Consider the following 17,594-nt stretch of genomic DNA (forward strand, 5'->3'; position numbering starts at 1 on the left):
GCAGGGAGCCTGCTTCCTCCTCTCTCTCTCTCTGCCTGCTTCTCTGCCTACTTGTGATCTCTGTCTGTCACGTAAATAAATAAAATCTTAAAAAAAAAAAAAAACAAAATCAACCTCATGTCCCTTCAGCTACAGCCCTATAGCTCTGCTCTTTCTCGTGGGAAATCTATTTGATCTTTCACTTCATATCTAACAAGCATCTTCAAGTTCATATGACCAAAAGAGAACTCTTGATAACCCCAACAAAGGCTTGTTCCTCACAAATTTTGTTACGTACTTTTTTTTTAAGTTTTATTTATGTAAGTAACCATTGTGCGCAACATGGGGCAGGACCTCATGACCCTGAGATCAAGAGTCCCACGCTCCACCAACCAAGCCAGCCCAGTGTCCCTTATGGGGCACCTTTTAAATTTGAAGGCATGTAAGTGTTTTACAGCTTCAGAAGTTTTTAATTTAATTTTTTTTAAAGCCAAAAAATAGAAAATGGAATTATTAACATAATTCATTAATTATGATAATGTTTAATTATAGGATTACTATAATATAATAATACAATATACCATTAAAATAAGATATTATTATATTACAAAGTATTATATTGCATTATAGTACTATAACCACACAGAAAAAGATAATTATTTCAAATGACCTTGGAATGTAGTCTTTGGACGTTCATCCAAAGTGGGATATTTGACAAAGACAAAAGAAGGGCAAAGAAATCTTAAACTTCCTTCAGTTGTCTCTTTTTTTAAAAAGTAATATTGGTATTATCTTTGGGAAGTTTTTTGTTTTGTTTTGTTTTGTTTTATTTGTCAGAAAGAGAGCGAGCAAGAGCGAGCACAGGCAGACAGAGTGGAAGGCAGAGTCAGAGGGAGAAGCAGGCTCCCCGCGGAGCAAGGAGCCCGATGTGGGACTCGATCCCAGGACGCTGGGATCATGACCTGAGCCGAAGGCAGCTGCTTAACCAACTGAGCCACCCAGGCGTCCCTCTTTGGGAAGTATTTTGTGTATTTTGTAGGATAAAATAAATATGCAGTCGTGTTGCTAAAAGCCAACATTTTCAGTCTAAGGACAAAGAGAGTCCAGATTAAAATAAATTAAGGGGGTGCCTGGGTGGCTCAGTGGATTAAGCCACTGCCTTCGGCTCAGGTCATGATGTCAGTGTGCTGGGATCGAGCCCCACATCGGGCTCTTTGCTCAGCGGGGAGCCTGCTTCTCTCTCTCTCTCTCTCTCTCTCTCTCTCTGCCTGCCTCTCTGCCTACTTGTGATCTCTCTCTCTCTGTCAAATAAATAAATAAATAAATAAATAAATAAAGGAAAATCCTGAAACATTAGATTTGAATTGCAAATATTAGCGTAAACTTCAGGGGTCTTGGCAACTACAAAGACTTCAAAGCCATCACAACCCAGTAGCAATGAGCACCTTAGAACCCACATTTGGTCTTTAATACAATTTCCCACCAAATACAACCCAGAGAAATGACTGATTCCAGGTCTGGGGCAGGGAATATACAAATTGAGCCTGGGACAGTTTATTGTTCCAGAAAACAAAAGCACTTTCAGTGTTTAAATTAAGTCTCTCCAAAAGGACACAGGAGCCTTATTGAAGGAATTCCATTACCTAAAGTCACAATAATTTGAGCATCACAAAGCACAATATTGCTATTAACTGAAGAAGACTGCATATTTTTTTTAAATCCAGGATTTCATAACAGTACTCCAAAAAGCAAAACAAATGAGTGTGGTCACTGAAGGCAGCTATGACTTTGACTCCTCCTCATCAAAGTAGGAACTAAAGGAAAGGAAAAAGTATTTATTCCATCTTTCCTCTAGGAACTGCCTTTCAGAGGAGCCAACTAGCTCTAACTGATAGGGGAGAGTTCTTCCTTAGAGAAAACCCCAACAACTGTGGAAGGATAGGTGGAACTTTGAGATCGGCATTTCCTTTCAGTGAAATAAGAGAACTAATTCAGGCAAGAAACATCACTGGATGTTAAATCCATTATGGAAACTGTGGCCGCAGAACTGAATTTTTTCCCAGGGGGCCAGAGCGTCACCGCGCCCCCCACCCCCTGCGCCAGTTCACCTGCTGGTCACAAAGGGAAAAAACGTTAACCCTAAAACAGAGGGATGGGGTTGTCGCCCCCCTGCTACCGGAGGTGATAAAACACGCAACAACGCTTACAGTCTTCTCACCAAAAAGGTGTGACCCCCCCTGGTCACTAAGCTCTAGTTTGCAAGGGAGCAAAGGGGAGGAAGAAAAGAGACAATTCACAGTCACGTGACTCCTCGCGGACGGATGGGATGAGATGAAAGCTGTTACAGGGCAGCCAGTTTGCCATGTTAGACAAATCCTGGAAAACGAAGGGGAAGGGAGAAATCTTCCACTGGAATAGACTTAGGAGACAATGCTCACTGCTCACGTGCCTCGGGTCTGTGTTCCAATTTACAGAAGCCAAGGGTAGAGGCGTGTTTTCAGGATAAGCAGAGAAACTCTAGAGATAATTGGGATTATGTAAGAAAGTGTCCTTATATAAGAAAATGTCTCTCTTTTTTTCTTTCACAGATGCATACTGAACTACTTTGGGGTAAAATATCATGATGTGTATAATTTCCCGTCACAACGCTTCAGTTAAAAAGCATAAATCAAATATGGCATCATAGTAATTAATCATTGTTCAGTCTACGTGGTGGGGCTGTGGAGTCTCCGTATATCCTTCTCTCGATTTTCCTGTATAGTTAATTGTCTTCATAATAAAAAAGGTTTTAAAACACCCCATCCTTCCCCCATCTAGCAAATCTGAGTGGGTTCTTTCTATGTCTGGTTGCTAAAAACAAAATCCTCGGGCTGGTCCGGGATGAGCTTCGTTTCCTCGTACCCCACCTCTGATTCATCAGCATTTAATAGCCATTGGCCCCAAGATTTATTAAGCATCTACTGTGTGCCCGGCACCAACATGCCCCATGGGTCAAGCACAGCCTGGATGCCTAGGGGTCCCAGGAGAACAAGCACTTGACCAGAAACAAGCCATGGGTTCCTGGAGCCATCAGTTCATCCCGACCTGCCTTCTCCCCTCCCCCCTTACCTCTTGGTTCTCACCACCTGCTCCATCCTTCTCACACAGGTGTAGCAGCCATGCTGGCCTCCACCGTCCCTGGAACCAGGCCAGCTATGTCCCCACACCGTCCCAACCCAGGGCAGGGTTTTGCTTTCGCTGTTGTCACGGTTAACCCTCTCATGTGCTTCCAGTCATCAGACTGATAGCTCCATTATGAGGCCTTCCAATCACCTTATTTGAAATTTGCAACACCCCATTCTCGGCACTTCCACCTCCTTTTCCGCCTTCCTTTCTCTTAAGCACTTTCTGGCCCGCTGCATGATTGATGTACTGTTTGTGTTTATTTGACTTTTTCTGGAATGCAAGCTTCACAAGGCCAAGGGCTCTGCTGTTGTCTTCATTGCTTGCATCCCAAGCCCACAGAGCCCGGCACAGAGCAAACAGTCAATAAATACTTGAGGAATGAGTCCTTACAACCGCGCTGGAGGGTGGGCCCTATCCTCCCCGGTTTTATAGATGTCCCTACCACGGTTCAGAGATGAGAGATGTCAAGACCACAGAGCAGACACAGGGCAGTATGGGTTCATGGCCAGTCCTCACAAGGAGCCTCCCATTCCCCCAGGAAGGCAAACAGACCAAGGTGTGAATCCTGGCCCTGCCTTTCCTGCTAAGCCCCCACCTTCCTGGGTGAGCCTTCCTTCTCAGACTGTCCCGCATGGGAGGACTGAGCAAGGTCCTGAATGGGGAGCGTGGCTCACAAGAGGGTGACAGGGGACCCGAGCCCGCCCCCCGCCCCCCCCCCCGGCCCCTGCGCCCCGGGCCCACCTTGACCTGGGCGTAGAAGCTGCCCAGGCTGCAGCAGACGCGACACTCGAGCATGGCGTCGTCATTGTTGTGGGCATAGCGCAGGGCCTTCTCGAAGCTCTCCAGGGCCTTCTGGAAGAGGCTGAGGCCCAGGAAGGCATTGCCCATGCTCAGGCTGACCTGGCCGCCGAGCTGGGCGCCGGCCCTGGTGCCCGGCAGGCCGAGGCAGGTCTTGCAGTAGGAGATGGTCTTGTGGAACTCACAGAGCTTCTCGTTGCTGCGCGCCAGGTTCAGGTAGCTCTCCAGAAGGAAGTCAGCATCCTCCAGCTCCCGCGCGGTGTCGATCTGCACCACAGCGAACTGCCCGCGGGTGGGGGCGGGGCGGTCAGCCCGGCCTCCGAGCTTCACACCAGGGCCTCCTCCCTGCCTCACAGCCAAGGCCTCGGGTGAGTCCTCTGCTCTCTGGCCACGGGCTGGATGCGCCAGACTCGGAGCCACACTCAGACCCATAGCCCTCACCTTTCGGTCTCAGCCTACCTGGGCCACCCACCCACCCTCTACCCCCAGCCCCAAACCTGGAGCCCAGGCACCCGCCCCAGGCTCCAACTCAGAATCCCAAACGGGAAGGCTGGAAACTAGCTGCCAGACCCAGCCTGGAGATGGCCAAACCCTGAAGTGGAAAAGCTCTGCCTCAGTCTAAGGGCCAAGTTCAAGGCCGCAGGGTGTTCGACTAGACTCCGAGCCCCCGTGGGGCGGCTAGCCTGGGGGGCAGGGGGTGTCTGAGGCGGCGGGAGGGTCGGAAGCCTGGGGATAGGCAGCCTGGGCCCACCTTCAGCATCTCCTTGTAGCGGCCCATCTCCGAGTGTGCTGTGACCAGGCAGCCCAGCACGCGGAAACGCCCCACGAGGTCCGCGCTCTTCTCCAGCACCTTCATCCACACGTGCAGTGCCTTCTCTGTCTGGTTAGACTGGTACAGCTGGAGCCCCTTCTCAATCTGCTGCTTCGTCTGGTCCTGCCCCATCCTTCCAGAGCCCTGGGCCACAGGAGGACGGAGAGACCCTGATGGCTCTGGGATTCTAGGCGTTCATGGCAGGGACCCCAGTGCCAGTTGCCCACGGAGCCCCAGGAAGGAGAGCCGCACCAGGCAGGAGCCGAGCAGGGCCTGGATGGAGAGCGGGCGCCACCCTGGGAACAAAGCTGGTCCGGCCCCTGTCTGCAGCTGTCCCTGCCAGTTGGGGCCACGTGGCCGCGGAGGAATGTCAGCCACAATGTCACGCGGGCCTCAGCTGTACCCACCCCCAAGCTGGGAGGCGGCTGCCCAGGGATCCAGGCACTCTGCTCCCCAGGCACCCCCTTTGGTGTCTCTTCAGCTCCTCTGACACTGACCCCAACTTCCCTGGCAGAGTGGGCCCTCCAGGCAGTCTGGCCAAGGAGCCGCCTCCAGGGACAGGCTGAGGGCCTGGAGGAAGCAGCGATGCAGTGAGGCAGGTGGCCAGCCCTGAGACCTGCCTCTCCCTATCACAGCCCTCTTCCTAGAACTACCCTCCCTCCGGCTTTGATTCTGGGATTTGCTGGGCACCGACGGCTCTAATCCATAGGCATGCCCACACCATTCCCAACATCTCGTCCTAGCTCACAGTATGGCCCAAGCCAAGTCATTCACCCCTCCATGCCTCAGTTTCCTCATCTGTCAAATGAGGGTAATCATGACCTCATAAACCCTGACTCAGGGGTTGTTTGAGCAGCACAGGGTGGTGGGGAACAGCGGGGCCCCTGGACCCAGGCTGACTTTGCCTTTTATTAGCCGTGTGGACAGTGTGACTTTGGGCCAGAGTGTACCACTACCCGCCGCAGTGGACTGCTGGAACTGATGACTTATTAGTTGATGAGGACGTAGAAGAGCAGGGGGTCATCCCAAGCTGTGTCCGTCTGCTCCATGACACACCGCCTACCAGGGACAGGAGTTGACCCCTGAAGGGTTAAGAAGTGTCCCAATCCCAATCCCCACCCCAGTTTGAAAGGTCCCTAATAATGAGCTCTAACGCCAGACACTGTGGAGAAGGGCAGTGTCTTATTCAGGGAGGAGACTCTTGAAATGTGGGGGCTCCTAGTACTGAGAGGCCCGGGTAATGGGGCCCCGCCAACTCCATCAGCTCGCCTCCCCCATTTTTCTCCTTCCTCTCTGCACACCAGGCTCCTTCTTGCTCCGGGGCAAAGTTCATCCTTTCAGTGTGGACAGTTTTTAGTACATTCACAAATTTGTGCATTGATCACCACTCATTCCAGAACGTTTTCACCATGTCAAAAAGAAGCCCATACTGATGACCAGTCACTCCATGCCCCCAGTTATGGTGGAATTGTGTTCTCCCTGATTCATATGCTGAATTCTCTTTTTAAAGATCCTCTTTATTTATTTGAGAGAGAGAGAGAGAGAGAAAGAATGTGCAGGGAAAGAGGCAGAGAGAGAAGCAGGCTCCCCACCAAGCAGCGAGCCCGACGCAGGGCTCGATCCCAGGACCCCAAGATCATGACCTGAACTGAAGGCAGATGCTTAACTGGCTGAGCCACCCAGGTGCCCCAATTCTTTTTTTAATTTTTAAAGATTTAATTAGTATTTGAGAGAGAGGGAGAGGGTGCGAGAGAGTGTGCACACATGGACCCAGGGAAGGGGCAGAGGAAGAGGGAGAGAAAGAATCTCAAGCACGTTCCATGCTGAGGACGGAGTCCAGTGCTTGGGGCTCAATCTCACCGTCCTGAGATCACAACTGGAGCCGAAATCAAGAGTCAGACATTTAACCAACTGAGCCACCCAGGCTCATAAATTGAATTCTTTTTTGTTGTTGTTTTTAAAACCTCAGAGACTCCTCTGAGTGTGTGTGTGTGTGTGTGTATTTTAAGATTTTATTTATTTACTTGACAGAGAGAGGGCACAAGCAGGGTGAGAGGCAGAGAGAAGCAAATCAGCAGGGATCCGGAGCATGGGATCCCAACCTGGGACTTGATCCCAAGACCCTGAGATCACGACCTGAGCCAGAGGTAGATCCTTAACTGATTGAAGAACCCAGGCTCATATGTTGAGTTCTTAACCCCCAGATGGGATGTACTTGGAGATACCATCTCTAACGAAGTAAAGTGAGGTCATTAGGGTGGGCCCTAATCCAGGTTGACTAGTGACAGATCAGGACATGACACACAATGTAAGACCAAGTGAAGACACAGGAAAAAGACAGGCCCTCTACAAGCGAAGGAGAGAGGCCTCAGAAGGAAGCCACCCTCTCAACCACCTGATCGCTGACTTCTGGCCCCTGGAACTGTGAGAAAATAAATTTCTATTGTTTAAGCCACTCAGTCTGTGGCACTTTGATGTTTAGGTTTAGTTATTTAAACAATCTCTACACCAGTTGTGGGGCTCAAACTCATGACCCCGAGAGATCAAGAGCCGCATGCTCTGTGGGAAGCCAGGCGCCCCATTGATAGTTCACTGCGGGAGCCAGAGCAAACCCATGTACTCCGCAGCCTCTATCTGCTTTCCATGGAACTGTCTAATCTGGCCATTTCATGTAAATGCAATCATACAATCCGTGGCCTTTGGGGACTGGCTTCTTTCACTTAGCTTCACGTTTTCAAGGTTCATTGGTGCTGGAAATCAGTACTTCATTTCTTTTTATGGTCAGTAGTATTCATGGTCTGGATCTACCATTTTATTTAGCCATTCATTAGCTGGTGGACATTTGGGGGGTTGTTTCACTTTTTTGGCTTTGGTAAAGAGCAACGGCGCTATGAACATTCGTGTACAAATCTTCCTGTGTTCATCGTGTTGATTTCTTTAGCTTCTGAAGAATTGCCAAACTGTTTGCCCCAGGACCTTTGTAGATCTTGATTCTTTTCCTCCTCCCCACCCCAACGTTCTGCCTAGTGACATTCTAGTTAGGGTGAGTCAGCTTGTTATGCTCTCATGGAGAATTACATTCCATTCTGATACAAGACTTCTCTCTATAATTTTACAGTCATCAGTAAGGTCATTTGCTCATCATCTGTTTCTCCGACTCAGATGTGTGAACAATGATGTCTCAGCCACCACTATCTCTAGAGCAAGGCCAGGCACACACGGATTACTCAGTAAATGTGCTGAATGAATGAATGAATGAATGGGAAAAAGGTCTAATTTTTGAAAGGTAAAGCAACTGTTGCAGGCTTCACAGTCGATCTGCCATGTTCCTGCCCCAGCCCGGGGCAGAGATGGCTTCCTGTTTACTGTGAGCAAAGCAGGTCCAGAGAGGGGCAATCTGGAGCAGCGGGCACATCACCGGCTTAGGGGTCTGTGCGCCAGGGTCACAGCCCAGCGGAGGTGGAGGGGATGGGGCAATGCCCCCAGGACTCCCCAGGGGGAAGTTCTCTGCAACCCCCACCCCAGGAAGCTAGGAGAGGGGGCGCGAGGGAGTGAGAGAGTCGGCTGGGCTCTTCCTCTCATCTGGGAAGGTGGGTCCTCAGTGAAAGTTAACTCCTGGAGGGGAAGGAAGCTGGGCCCACACGGAAAGTGCTGAAGGGCTTGCAGATTTTCTCCCACTCACTAGTCCAGACCCGAGCTTGGCGGGAAGGAAAGGATGTGGGCAGCCTGCATCTGTGCCCCAAAGGAGTCTGGGAGCTTCTTGGATATCTGGGAACTCAAGGGATCCCCAAACTTGAAAATCTGACAGGAGGAAGGTTTCCTCTGCCCCAGGCTCTGCCCTTCGCTGACTACTGCATACACTTATGTCAAGGTCCTGCTCTGTTAGGACAAGGGCTGTGATTTGTCTTTGTATCCTGAGCCCCCGCACAGCCCCTGGAAAAGTGAGAGACTGGCAGATGACAACTGACATTTTCTGGGCTAAGCGTTTCCTCCAGTTTATAGATAAGGAAACTGAGGCACGGAGCAGTAACACGACCTGCCCCAAACCACCCAGCTAGAGACAGAGCAGGGACTGGATCTGAGCGATGTGACTTAGGGGTCCCACTCTTAACCAAGACACTATTCCTGACGAGGAGGAGGGAGAGGGAGAAAAGTAAAGAGAACGGGAGACCGATTTCCGGAAATCACAGTGATCTTTACCTGACACACAACAAGCTCCCTGGGAACCCTAGCCAAGGCTCTGGTCAGGGCAGCTGAAAGAGAGGTATATGGAGAAGGCTAGGGAGAAGCTCAAAAGTCAAGCCTACTCACCCATGCCCAGCAGTGAAGCGGACATATGGCCCCTGGAAATTGGAAGGACGAGCCACAAAAATCAAACGGGCTTTTCTGGGCCACTTAGCCGCCCAGGGGGGTACAACACAGGGGCGCAGAGCCTTCTACCAAGTGCCATCTGTGTCAGGCACCAGCTACAGGCCTCCCAGGTTAGACCCCTGCTTTCTAATCAAAAGTAGAAAATCTAAGTTTGGGCCTGAAGCAGGGGTCTTGCGTCTCCATCTGGCACGTGAGCGCTGAAGAGGTCTGTGTCTGTTGAGCTCCATCTGTTACCTGGGAGAGTTCAGACAAAACTCTGTATTTCTTGCTTCTCCTGGAGACCAGGGGCTCAGGCAAACCAGGCCCTGGGATTCCGCACGGGACAGACCCATCTTGCTCCCAGTATTCTCGCCTTGACACGGAGGCTGAGGGTCCCTTGTCATCTTAGACGAACCTCCTTCCATTCACCTGCATCACCTGTTCCAGAAGCACGACAAACATTAACCCAAGGGGACCGTCCCAGGCCCCCTCTGCCACGATTTGTGGGATCCTCAGTTTGTCCTTCTCGAGGAATTCATTTTCCGCCTCTCTGATAAGGCTTCTATGAATATCAAATGAAGACATAAAACAAGAACTTGCGTTGAAAACAAGTTGTGGAACTAAGGCCCCTATAATGGGCCTTCTGAACCTTCCTGGAATTGGCTTTTACTGTCTGTAATAGTGGAAAAACTAGAAATCCTCTATGTCCAGGAGGAAAGTGGTTCAGAAATCATGACATGCTCTATAGCCTCTAAAAATGAAAGTTGTAGATCCTGGTGTACATACCCAGATGGAAGGGTGCCCAGGACATAGTAACTGAAAAAATGCACATAGCAGAACATTCTGTACATTACGGCATGATCTCATTTTTATTAACAGAAATTATATATGTACATAGTTTTTTGTATATAGAGAGAAAAATTCTGGAAGCATACTTACCCCATCTGTTTAACAGTTATCAATGGGCTGTGGGATGGGGAAACGCTCCCTTTTAACTTTTATATACTTAGGGCTGTTAGCAAGTTGAAAACGTGTCTGCCAGGCGCGGCCCTGAGCCAATCTCTCATCTTCCCAGCTCAGCTGGGTGGGTGTTTTCACTTCCATTTGGCAGATGAGGAATCTGAGGCAGACAGAATTAAGTCACCTGCCCAAGGTCACAGGGACGGGGTGGTATAACCAGATTAAGAGACTCCTGAACAAAGCTTTTCCCACCATACTCTAAAGTCTCTTCTATATAACTGTATTAATGTTTTGCCTTAAAACAACCTTCAAACCCTAAAATGAATTTTTTAAGCTTTTTTTTTGAGAGGCTGCAAGTGCGTGTGGGGAGAGGAGCGGAAGAGGGAGAGAAGCAGACTCCCCGCTGGGTGGGGGGCTCAATCCCACAAACGGAGATCATGACCTGAGCCGAAATCAAGAGTCGGATGCTGGGACGCCTGGATGGCTTAGTTGGTTAAGTGTCTCCCTTCGGTTCAAGTCATGATCCCAGGGTCTTGGGATGGAGCCCCATGTCAGGGTCCTTGCTCACTGGGGAGACTGCTTCTCCCTCTCCCTCTGCCTGCCACTCCTCCTGCTTGTGTTGCTGTCTGGCAAATAAATAAGTACAATCTTTAAAAAAAAAAAAAAAAGGCCAGATGCTTAACCGACTGAGCCACCAGGTGCCCTAAAATGATTTTTTAAAAGGTCGTGGTGTCAAGTAAGCCTCTGGTCACACTTGACTTTAAGGATGACTGGGTTGGTGACACCCTCAAGGCCGGAGGACCACAGGTAGATGCCTCTCTTTGGGGAGTTCCCAGACTGCCAAAGGGACTGTCCAGCACCGATGGCCAAGCAGGGGCTGGCACCAACTTCCTCTCGGATGGCGCCCCTGGTGGCTGTCTCGGCAATTGTATTAGAACTCCGGTAAAGTGGCTCTAAGGGACGGGGCTGTCATTCGTTACATGGCCACTGAGGGCCTATGGAGAACTCGGGTATTGGTTGGCAGCTGGCAATCCACAAACAAGGTATGAAATTATTCTCTTTCTTCTGAGTGGGTGGAAATTTCTTTTTCTTTGTAAGGTTTCATTTATTTATTTGAGAGAGACAGCGAAGAGAGGGAACACAAGCAGGGAGAGCTGGAGAGGGAGAGGGAGGGGGAGACTCCCCACCCACCCGATGCAGGGCTGGGGAGCTGAAGGCAGCCACTTAACGACTGAGCCCCCCGGGAGCCCCCGGAGTGGGTGGAAATGTCTGAATCAAACTCTAATGTAGTGGGGTGGGGGGAAGCACATCAGGAAGCTCTTGAACAGAAGCAACGATCATTTTTGGTATCTGTCTTTTCACTTATTCATTAAATGTTTCCTGAATACTTGCCTGCCAGGCCCTAGGGCTCCAGCGAGAAACAAGACATGCACAGTCCCTGCTGCACAAGGCTCCATTCTAGAGGGGGGTTGAAACCGGGGCCCACCTCAGACCCTCCCAAAGGAATATGCTCTACCAGGACTTCAGAGGTTGACATGGGTTAAAAACCCAACTGTCCTACTTACAGCTATGTGTCAAGGACTGTAGCTTCTCTGTGCCTCAGTCTCTACCTTCCTATGTTGCCAGGTGCTGGGAGGACGGGCAGAACAGCCCCAACATGGGGCTTGAACTCAGGACCCCGAGATTGAGACCTGATTTGAGATCCAATCAGACGCTTAGCCGACTGAGGCACCCAGGTGCCCCTCTTTGGTCTTCTTCACTGCAGAGTAACATCTGGAAGAGTCCTGACCGCTGTTAACTGACTGCCATGATGGAAATTTCTAGGCCCTGCATTGGCCAGTACAGTGTCCTGGTCACATGGAGCTTCAGAGCGAAAGTGAGGAATGAGAGCTCTTAATTTAAATAGCTACAGGCTGGTGGCTAGTAGAACTGCACAGCGCAGACAGGTCCGGAGGACAGCCAGATGCAGGGTGAGGCAGACGGCGTGGCAGGTAAACAGGAGGAGCTGGAGAAGCGGAAGGGACGAGGGCTGCAGGGCCACGGCTGGCTTGCGAGGAGGTAGGCTCAGAAAGACCAGGAATGGCAGAAGCAGGTGGCGCAAGCCTAGGGCTGTGAGTTGATTTCAAGGAGGGGGAGGAAAGAACATGTCTTGAGAGGTAGGCTAAGTGAAAGCCAGACACAAAAGGCACATATCCCATGACTGCATTTATAGGACACGTCCAGAATAAGCAAATCTATGGAGCAGCTTCGCAGTTGCCAGGGGCTGGGAATGAGGGGGAGGTGAGAAGGGGAGTGACTGCTAATGAGTACGGGGTTTCTTTTCGGGGTGATGAAAATGTTCTAAAATTAGGTTGTGGTGATGGTTGCACAATGCTAAGATCCAAGGACTTGTCCCCTGTAACTGGGTGAATCGTAGAGGTTTAAAAACACTGAAGCCTCAGGAGGCGTCAGGACAGCGGGATGCCCTTGGGGGCAGAGGCAGTGTTGGTGGGCACACAGGCAGCCCTGGAGCCCTGGAGCCTCGGCGGCGGGAGTGTCAGGATGGCTCTTCCCAGCTGAAATGTTCCATTTCCCCTCCCGAGACTCTGACTTTGATTTGAAAAAGCAAGAGCCATCCCTAGAGCTGAAGCCTTTACCAGGAAAAGAGAAAAGTCAATGTATGCAGAAGATATTAAACACCAGATGGTGGGGGTTGGAAAGGACTCCTGCGAGAGAAGATGCTTGAGAAAGGCAGAAGGTGCAAGAAAAAGCCATCTACGATCCCTCCTGGAAGGGCAACGCTGTCAGACCGAAGTGTGACATTCCCAGCAGTGAAGTCACAAATCTGATCCTGTCCCCTTCCCGATGCCTTTCTTCGTCAGGGACTGAGAGGCTCAGGGGAGCACAGTGTGTGGAAGAGCTGGGAGGGTCAGGGCAGCCGATGCAGAGGCTGCCTCTGTGGAGAGCCGGGAACCAGGGCTGTGGCAACAATTAGGCGCTGAGGAATCTATTCAAATATAAAAGGGGACTGCGTGTGGGTTTTAAAAAGGAATACAGCTGCAGACAAAGCTATAAAGGTGCACAAGCCTCCATTTTTAAAAAAGGTTAAAAATAGTACTGCAGGCATACTCTTTTTGGTAAATTTTAAAGAGAAACAACAGCCTAAGTACGATGTCACATTGAAAGATGTATGTCGTACGTCACATTCTATTTTTATATCAAGTTCTATCTCAGGAGAACAAGAGTCCTAAGGCAAAGACTTCAAGACAAGATCTGCCACCTGGATCTTGAGTGACAGGAGAACCTGTGCTGGATGGAGAGAACTTCAGGTTCCACCACCTTGTCCTTACAGAAGAAACAGGTCAGGAAAGGAGCCCTCCAAGCGCGACTCCCCATCTTGGTCCCATTTTGCAGTGTGTGGCACGCCCTCTTTGAGACGGCGCCTTATGGGCACTTCATACATATTGGTTATGTAGTTTAATGTGTATTTAAGCACATATAATTAGTGGACATTTAAAAACAAAACCTTGTGATTTTGTAAATATTAACGGTCAGAATGAGGTGAAGTTGAATAGGTGCATTTCAAGTGGATTTAAAACATAAGGTGGCGAGGACTATACAAGACTGTGAGGGGCGCCTGGGTGGCTCAATAGGTTTGGCGGCTGCCTCCGTCCGGCTCAGTTCGTGATTCCAGGGTCCTGGGATCGGGCCCCAAATTGGGCTCCCTGCTCAGCAAAGGGCCTGCCTCTCCCTCTTCCTCTGCTTACTTGTGCTGTCAAATAAAGCTTAAAAAAAAAAAAAAAGACTGTGAATGTGCTGAATACCACTGAATGATCTACTTGGGGGAATGGTTTAAGAAGAAAATTTTGCATTATATGTATTTTGCCACAGCAGAAAAAAAATTAGGTAAAGAATAGTTTAGGTAGTACCAGATACAGGAAAGACCTGAGTGGCAGGAATAACACAGGAAGCACCCTATTCTTCACGGAAGTGACCCTTCATGGATCGTGCTGACCACCTCTCTGGGAGCAGTAGTTACCAGTAAATCCCTCCACACCAAGACTGTGGCTCTAAGGAGGGCCAGGCTGCAATGGTTCATCCACCACCTGGGGGAGCCACAGAGCTGTAGGCTCCCCAGGTTCCCTTCACTAGAGCCTAGAGGACTGTGCAGTCGTGTGGAGAGAAGACACCTTGGGTAACTAAAGCATATTTATTTGCTTTTCTGGAGTATTTCTCCTCAGTCGTGGTTAAGAGAAAGGGTTTGGGAGGTGGGCAGACCTGGTTTGATTCTTAGTGCACACCGCTTTCTAGCAGGCAACACTTTTTTTTTTTCTATTTAAGGGGGGGGAGGGAGAGAGAGAGAGAGAGAGAGAGAGAGCGAGCGTGCACACCAGTAGGAGGAGCAGAGAAAGGAAAGAGAATCTCAGGCAGACTCCACACTCCGCACAGAACCCAACCGCCCCAATCCAATTTCTTTTAACCTCAGTTTGCTCATTTACAAAATGGGAATGGGAACAGTAGCTCCTTCCCAGGGATGTTATAGAAATGCTCCTCCAGTCACCCCCACAAAGAGGAACTCTGAGGAGGCTGAGGCCCCGCCCACCCCACAGCCCGTGTGCTGGCTGCAAGCCCCTGCGCTGTCAGTCAGAGCTGAGCCTGCAGTTCTCAGATGCCTGAGGAGGCTCAGACCTTGGGCTTCACTTAGGAGCCTGATCTAGAATTTGAGTAGTAAACTAAATCTTAGAAATGCCCTTCTGTGACCTTGTTCTGAGTTCAGGATGAGCGGGGAAACGTGCTAAACCACTTTGGGGTGGAGCATGAAAAGGCCCAGAGAGGGGATCTGCACTCACAAGTTTGGCCAATTCTGCAGTTTGGTAGCCACTATACTAGAAATGGAAGAACCACAAAAATTAAGGTTGCCAAAAAAGTTTGAAGGTGCTCCTGTGTCAGCAGGGACATTGTCAGAAGAATGGAGGACAACGAAGAAGGTAGTTTTCTGGGAGAAATTCTGTTCTTGCAGGAGCCTTAGGCGAGTTTAGTTTCATGAAACCGGCACATCAAGATGAAATCTTACCAGGATCTCCTACCCCTTCCTCAGGGATGCCACCAACCCCCACCAGCCCCACGGACCCCACTGACCACCCCAACAAATCAGTAACAACTCTGAAGACAACATCAGTTCTTCTCAAACAGTTTAATAGCAAATAAACAAAGGAAGGTACCACACTTGGCAGATACAAAATGACTTTTTGTCCGTGTGTCTGTGCAATTAAAACAGATTTAGGTTCCCCATTGGGACAAAAGGAAAAACACACAAAAAAGGAAGGAGATTCCTTTTAAACACATACTCCCTTGCTCCAAACTTGTAACAATTTTTTTTTCTTTTTTAATCCACTACACAAACTCTGTGATCAGGTCAGAAAAGCGACAAAGGTTCTTCTTGCCTTTTTTTTTTTTAAACCATTAAAGTAAAATCCATAATTTTCTACATAGTACAACACAAGTTCACACAAAAAAGACATTTTCTTTTGCAAATCAAAACAGGAAAGAAAGGAAAAGCTCAAACAAGGTAAAGGAAAAGCATTTCTACGGCTGAATCACGACTTTTGAGTTGATTGAATCCCGTTGTTGCTGCAGAACAGACTGTGCGTTTGGTCATAGTGGCAATTTTTTTTTCTCTTCACATTGTGAAATCACTTTACATTGTTTTCTAGTAGAAAAGGCAAAAAACTGTACAAAACCCCTAGTGTTAAATACAACGTTTGTACCAATAAAAAACTCACACAGGTTTGTCTCCAAAATGTAAAGTTTCTTTTTTTTTTTTTTTCTTTTTAAATTATTCACAAAAAGCAGCTGGAAATCAGAAAGGCAGCTGCCGCTCCAGGGTCTCAAATCCATTAAAACCACCACAGAACAATTAAAACAATCAGAGAGAGAAAAGGAAAAGGAAACAACGTCCAACGTTTGGCATTTGGTTTTATCCACAGGTTTTCCCAGAGCTCCTCTTGGAATTGAAAGCAAAATATATTGGCAAACACGGATTCTGAATACACAGGAAGGGGAGCCTCAGCGCCTTCTGCCAACAGAGGCGGCTCTGTGCAGTCAGACTGTGGGGTGCACGGCAGTCTCGCTCAGGCTGGGGTTCCTGGCCTCTTTCCACCCAATCACCCCTTCCAGGAAATTAAGCAGCCTACCATACACTGGGCCTCCATTGGCCGCCCTTTCTTCCTAGTGAGAGTGGCCTCAAGCATACTACTAGGCAACCTGCGGGTCCCAGAGCAGAAATTCTGCCACGATCCTTTCCTTCATCAACCCCTGCGTGGATGATGCTAACAGTGCTTCTACCTTCCCCATCCCCCCTCCCCCCCCAGTCCCTCGGCTACCCCCTCTTCACCCTTCCCTGGATAATCCTACTTCCCAGCTGTCCCACCCACCAGCAGCTTAGGTCTGGGTGGAATCCATCAAACTCCTCCCTCTGAAACCTCTTACCTCCACAGATCCATCCTGTGACCTCTAGTCTCCTCTGGCCTCTCCCTCCATCATTCACATTCTTACTCAAAAGTCCCTAAGACCCTGAGGCTGGATGGTGCCACAAGAGAGGAGGGCAAGTTCCCTTCAGGGAACCAAGGAACTGGCTTGCCTGGCACCCAGGGACAGTAGCTATTTGGCTCTTCACTCAAAAAAAAAAAAAAAAAAAAAAAAAAGAATTAGAAGAAGAAATCCCTGCCCTCACCCCCCACCCCACTAGCTAAGCAAGAGCAGAGCTGTGGTGAAGAGCCAGTGTGGGGTAGGTGGTGCCCAGGGCTGTAAACAGTGTGAAGACTGTAGTATTGTGCTTGTCACCTAGGAAAAGCGCTGGCAGGTATGTTGCCACTTAGTGCACGAGATGGCCTCCTCCGAGTGGTTAAGAGCACCCTCCTTCTTCAGGGCCGAGGGGCGCTCACTACCCCTATGCGCTAAACCTCTTGCCCGCCCCCTACCCCCACCCCTGCAGCCACCTTCTGGGTTCTGTCTCTGCTCCTCATGCCTCTCCAGGTCCCCTTCCCACCCACCTCTGAGCAGAGCAGCCAGCCTCCTGGGGGGCCCCCGCTGAGGCCCGGAGGCCACACGAGGGGACAGTCTAAGTGCACAGGCAAACACTCTAAGGGCAATAGAGGAGAAAGTTGCCACTTCAAAATAAAACAATACAATCTTGAAAAAAATAACCCCACAACAATTTAAAACAGCTTCTTTGAAACCCTTTTAAATCGGTCAGTTTTTGCACAAACTATAGAAAACAGAGAGGTGAAGGTGATATATACGAAGGTGTGAAGAAACAGCAGGAAACATGCAAAACTTGTTTTTTCTGGGCATAATCTTAGTAGGAAAGGAAAAATTAAAAACAAAAACACAAAAATCATACAAAAACAAAAACCAAAAAAAAAAAAAAATCAAAGCATCACATTTTGCTGTGGAGACTGTAGGAACAAGCACAGAGGTGGGCACAGCGGGGCTGAGGGGCTGAGGGGCTGAGGGGCTGAGGGGCTGAGGGGCTGAGGGGCTGAGGGGCTGA

At 49.4% G+C, this 17,594-nt stretch overlaps 1 protein-coding gene and 1 long non-coding RNA gene across 3 annotated transcripts in view; one reads left to right on the plus strand and one right to left on the minus strand.

Moving 5' to 3' along the window:
• Window positions 1-2,758, plus strand: part of LOC132008197 (uncharacterized) — a 7,424-nt gene extending 4,666 nt beyond the window's left edge. For both annotated transcript variants that reach the window (XR_009401566.1, XR_009401565.1), the window contains exon 3: window positions 2,568-2,758. This is a non-coding gene — a long non-coding RNA (uncharacterized LOC132008197). The remainder of the gene's footprint in view (window positions 1-2,567) is intronic.
• Window positions 1-5,059, minus strand: part of LOC132008196 (43 kDa receptor-associated protein of the synapse) — a 9,410-nt gene extending 4,351 nt beyond the window's left edge. Inside the window, exons 1-2 of the mRNA XM_059386611.1 lie at window positions 4,694-5,059; window positions 3,886-4,224 (exon numbers count right to left, since the gene is read on the minus strand). Coding sequence (XP_059242594.1) covers window positions 3,886-4,224; window positions 4,694-4,885 — 531 coding nt within the window. The 5' untranslated portion in view covers window positions 4,886-5,059. The remainder of the gene's footprint in view (window positions 1-3,885; window positions 4,225-4,693) is intronic.
• Between the last annotated feature and the right edge of the window lie 12,535 nt (window positions 5,060-17,594).

Source organism: Mustela nigripes, unplaced genomic scaffold, assembly GCF_022355385.1.
Source record: "Mustela nigripes isolate SB6536 unplaced genomic scaffold, MUSNIG.SB6536 HiC_scaffold_76, whole genome shotgun sequence".
Classification (NCBI taxonomy): domain Eukaryota; kingdom Metazoa; phylum Chordata; class Mammalia; order Carnivora; family Mustelidae; genus Mustela; species Mustela nigripes.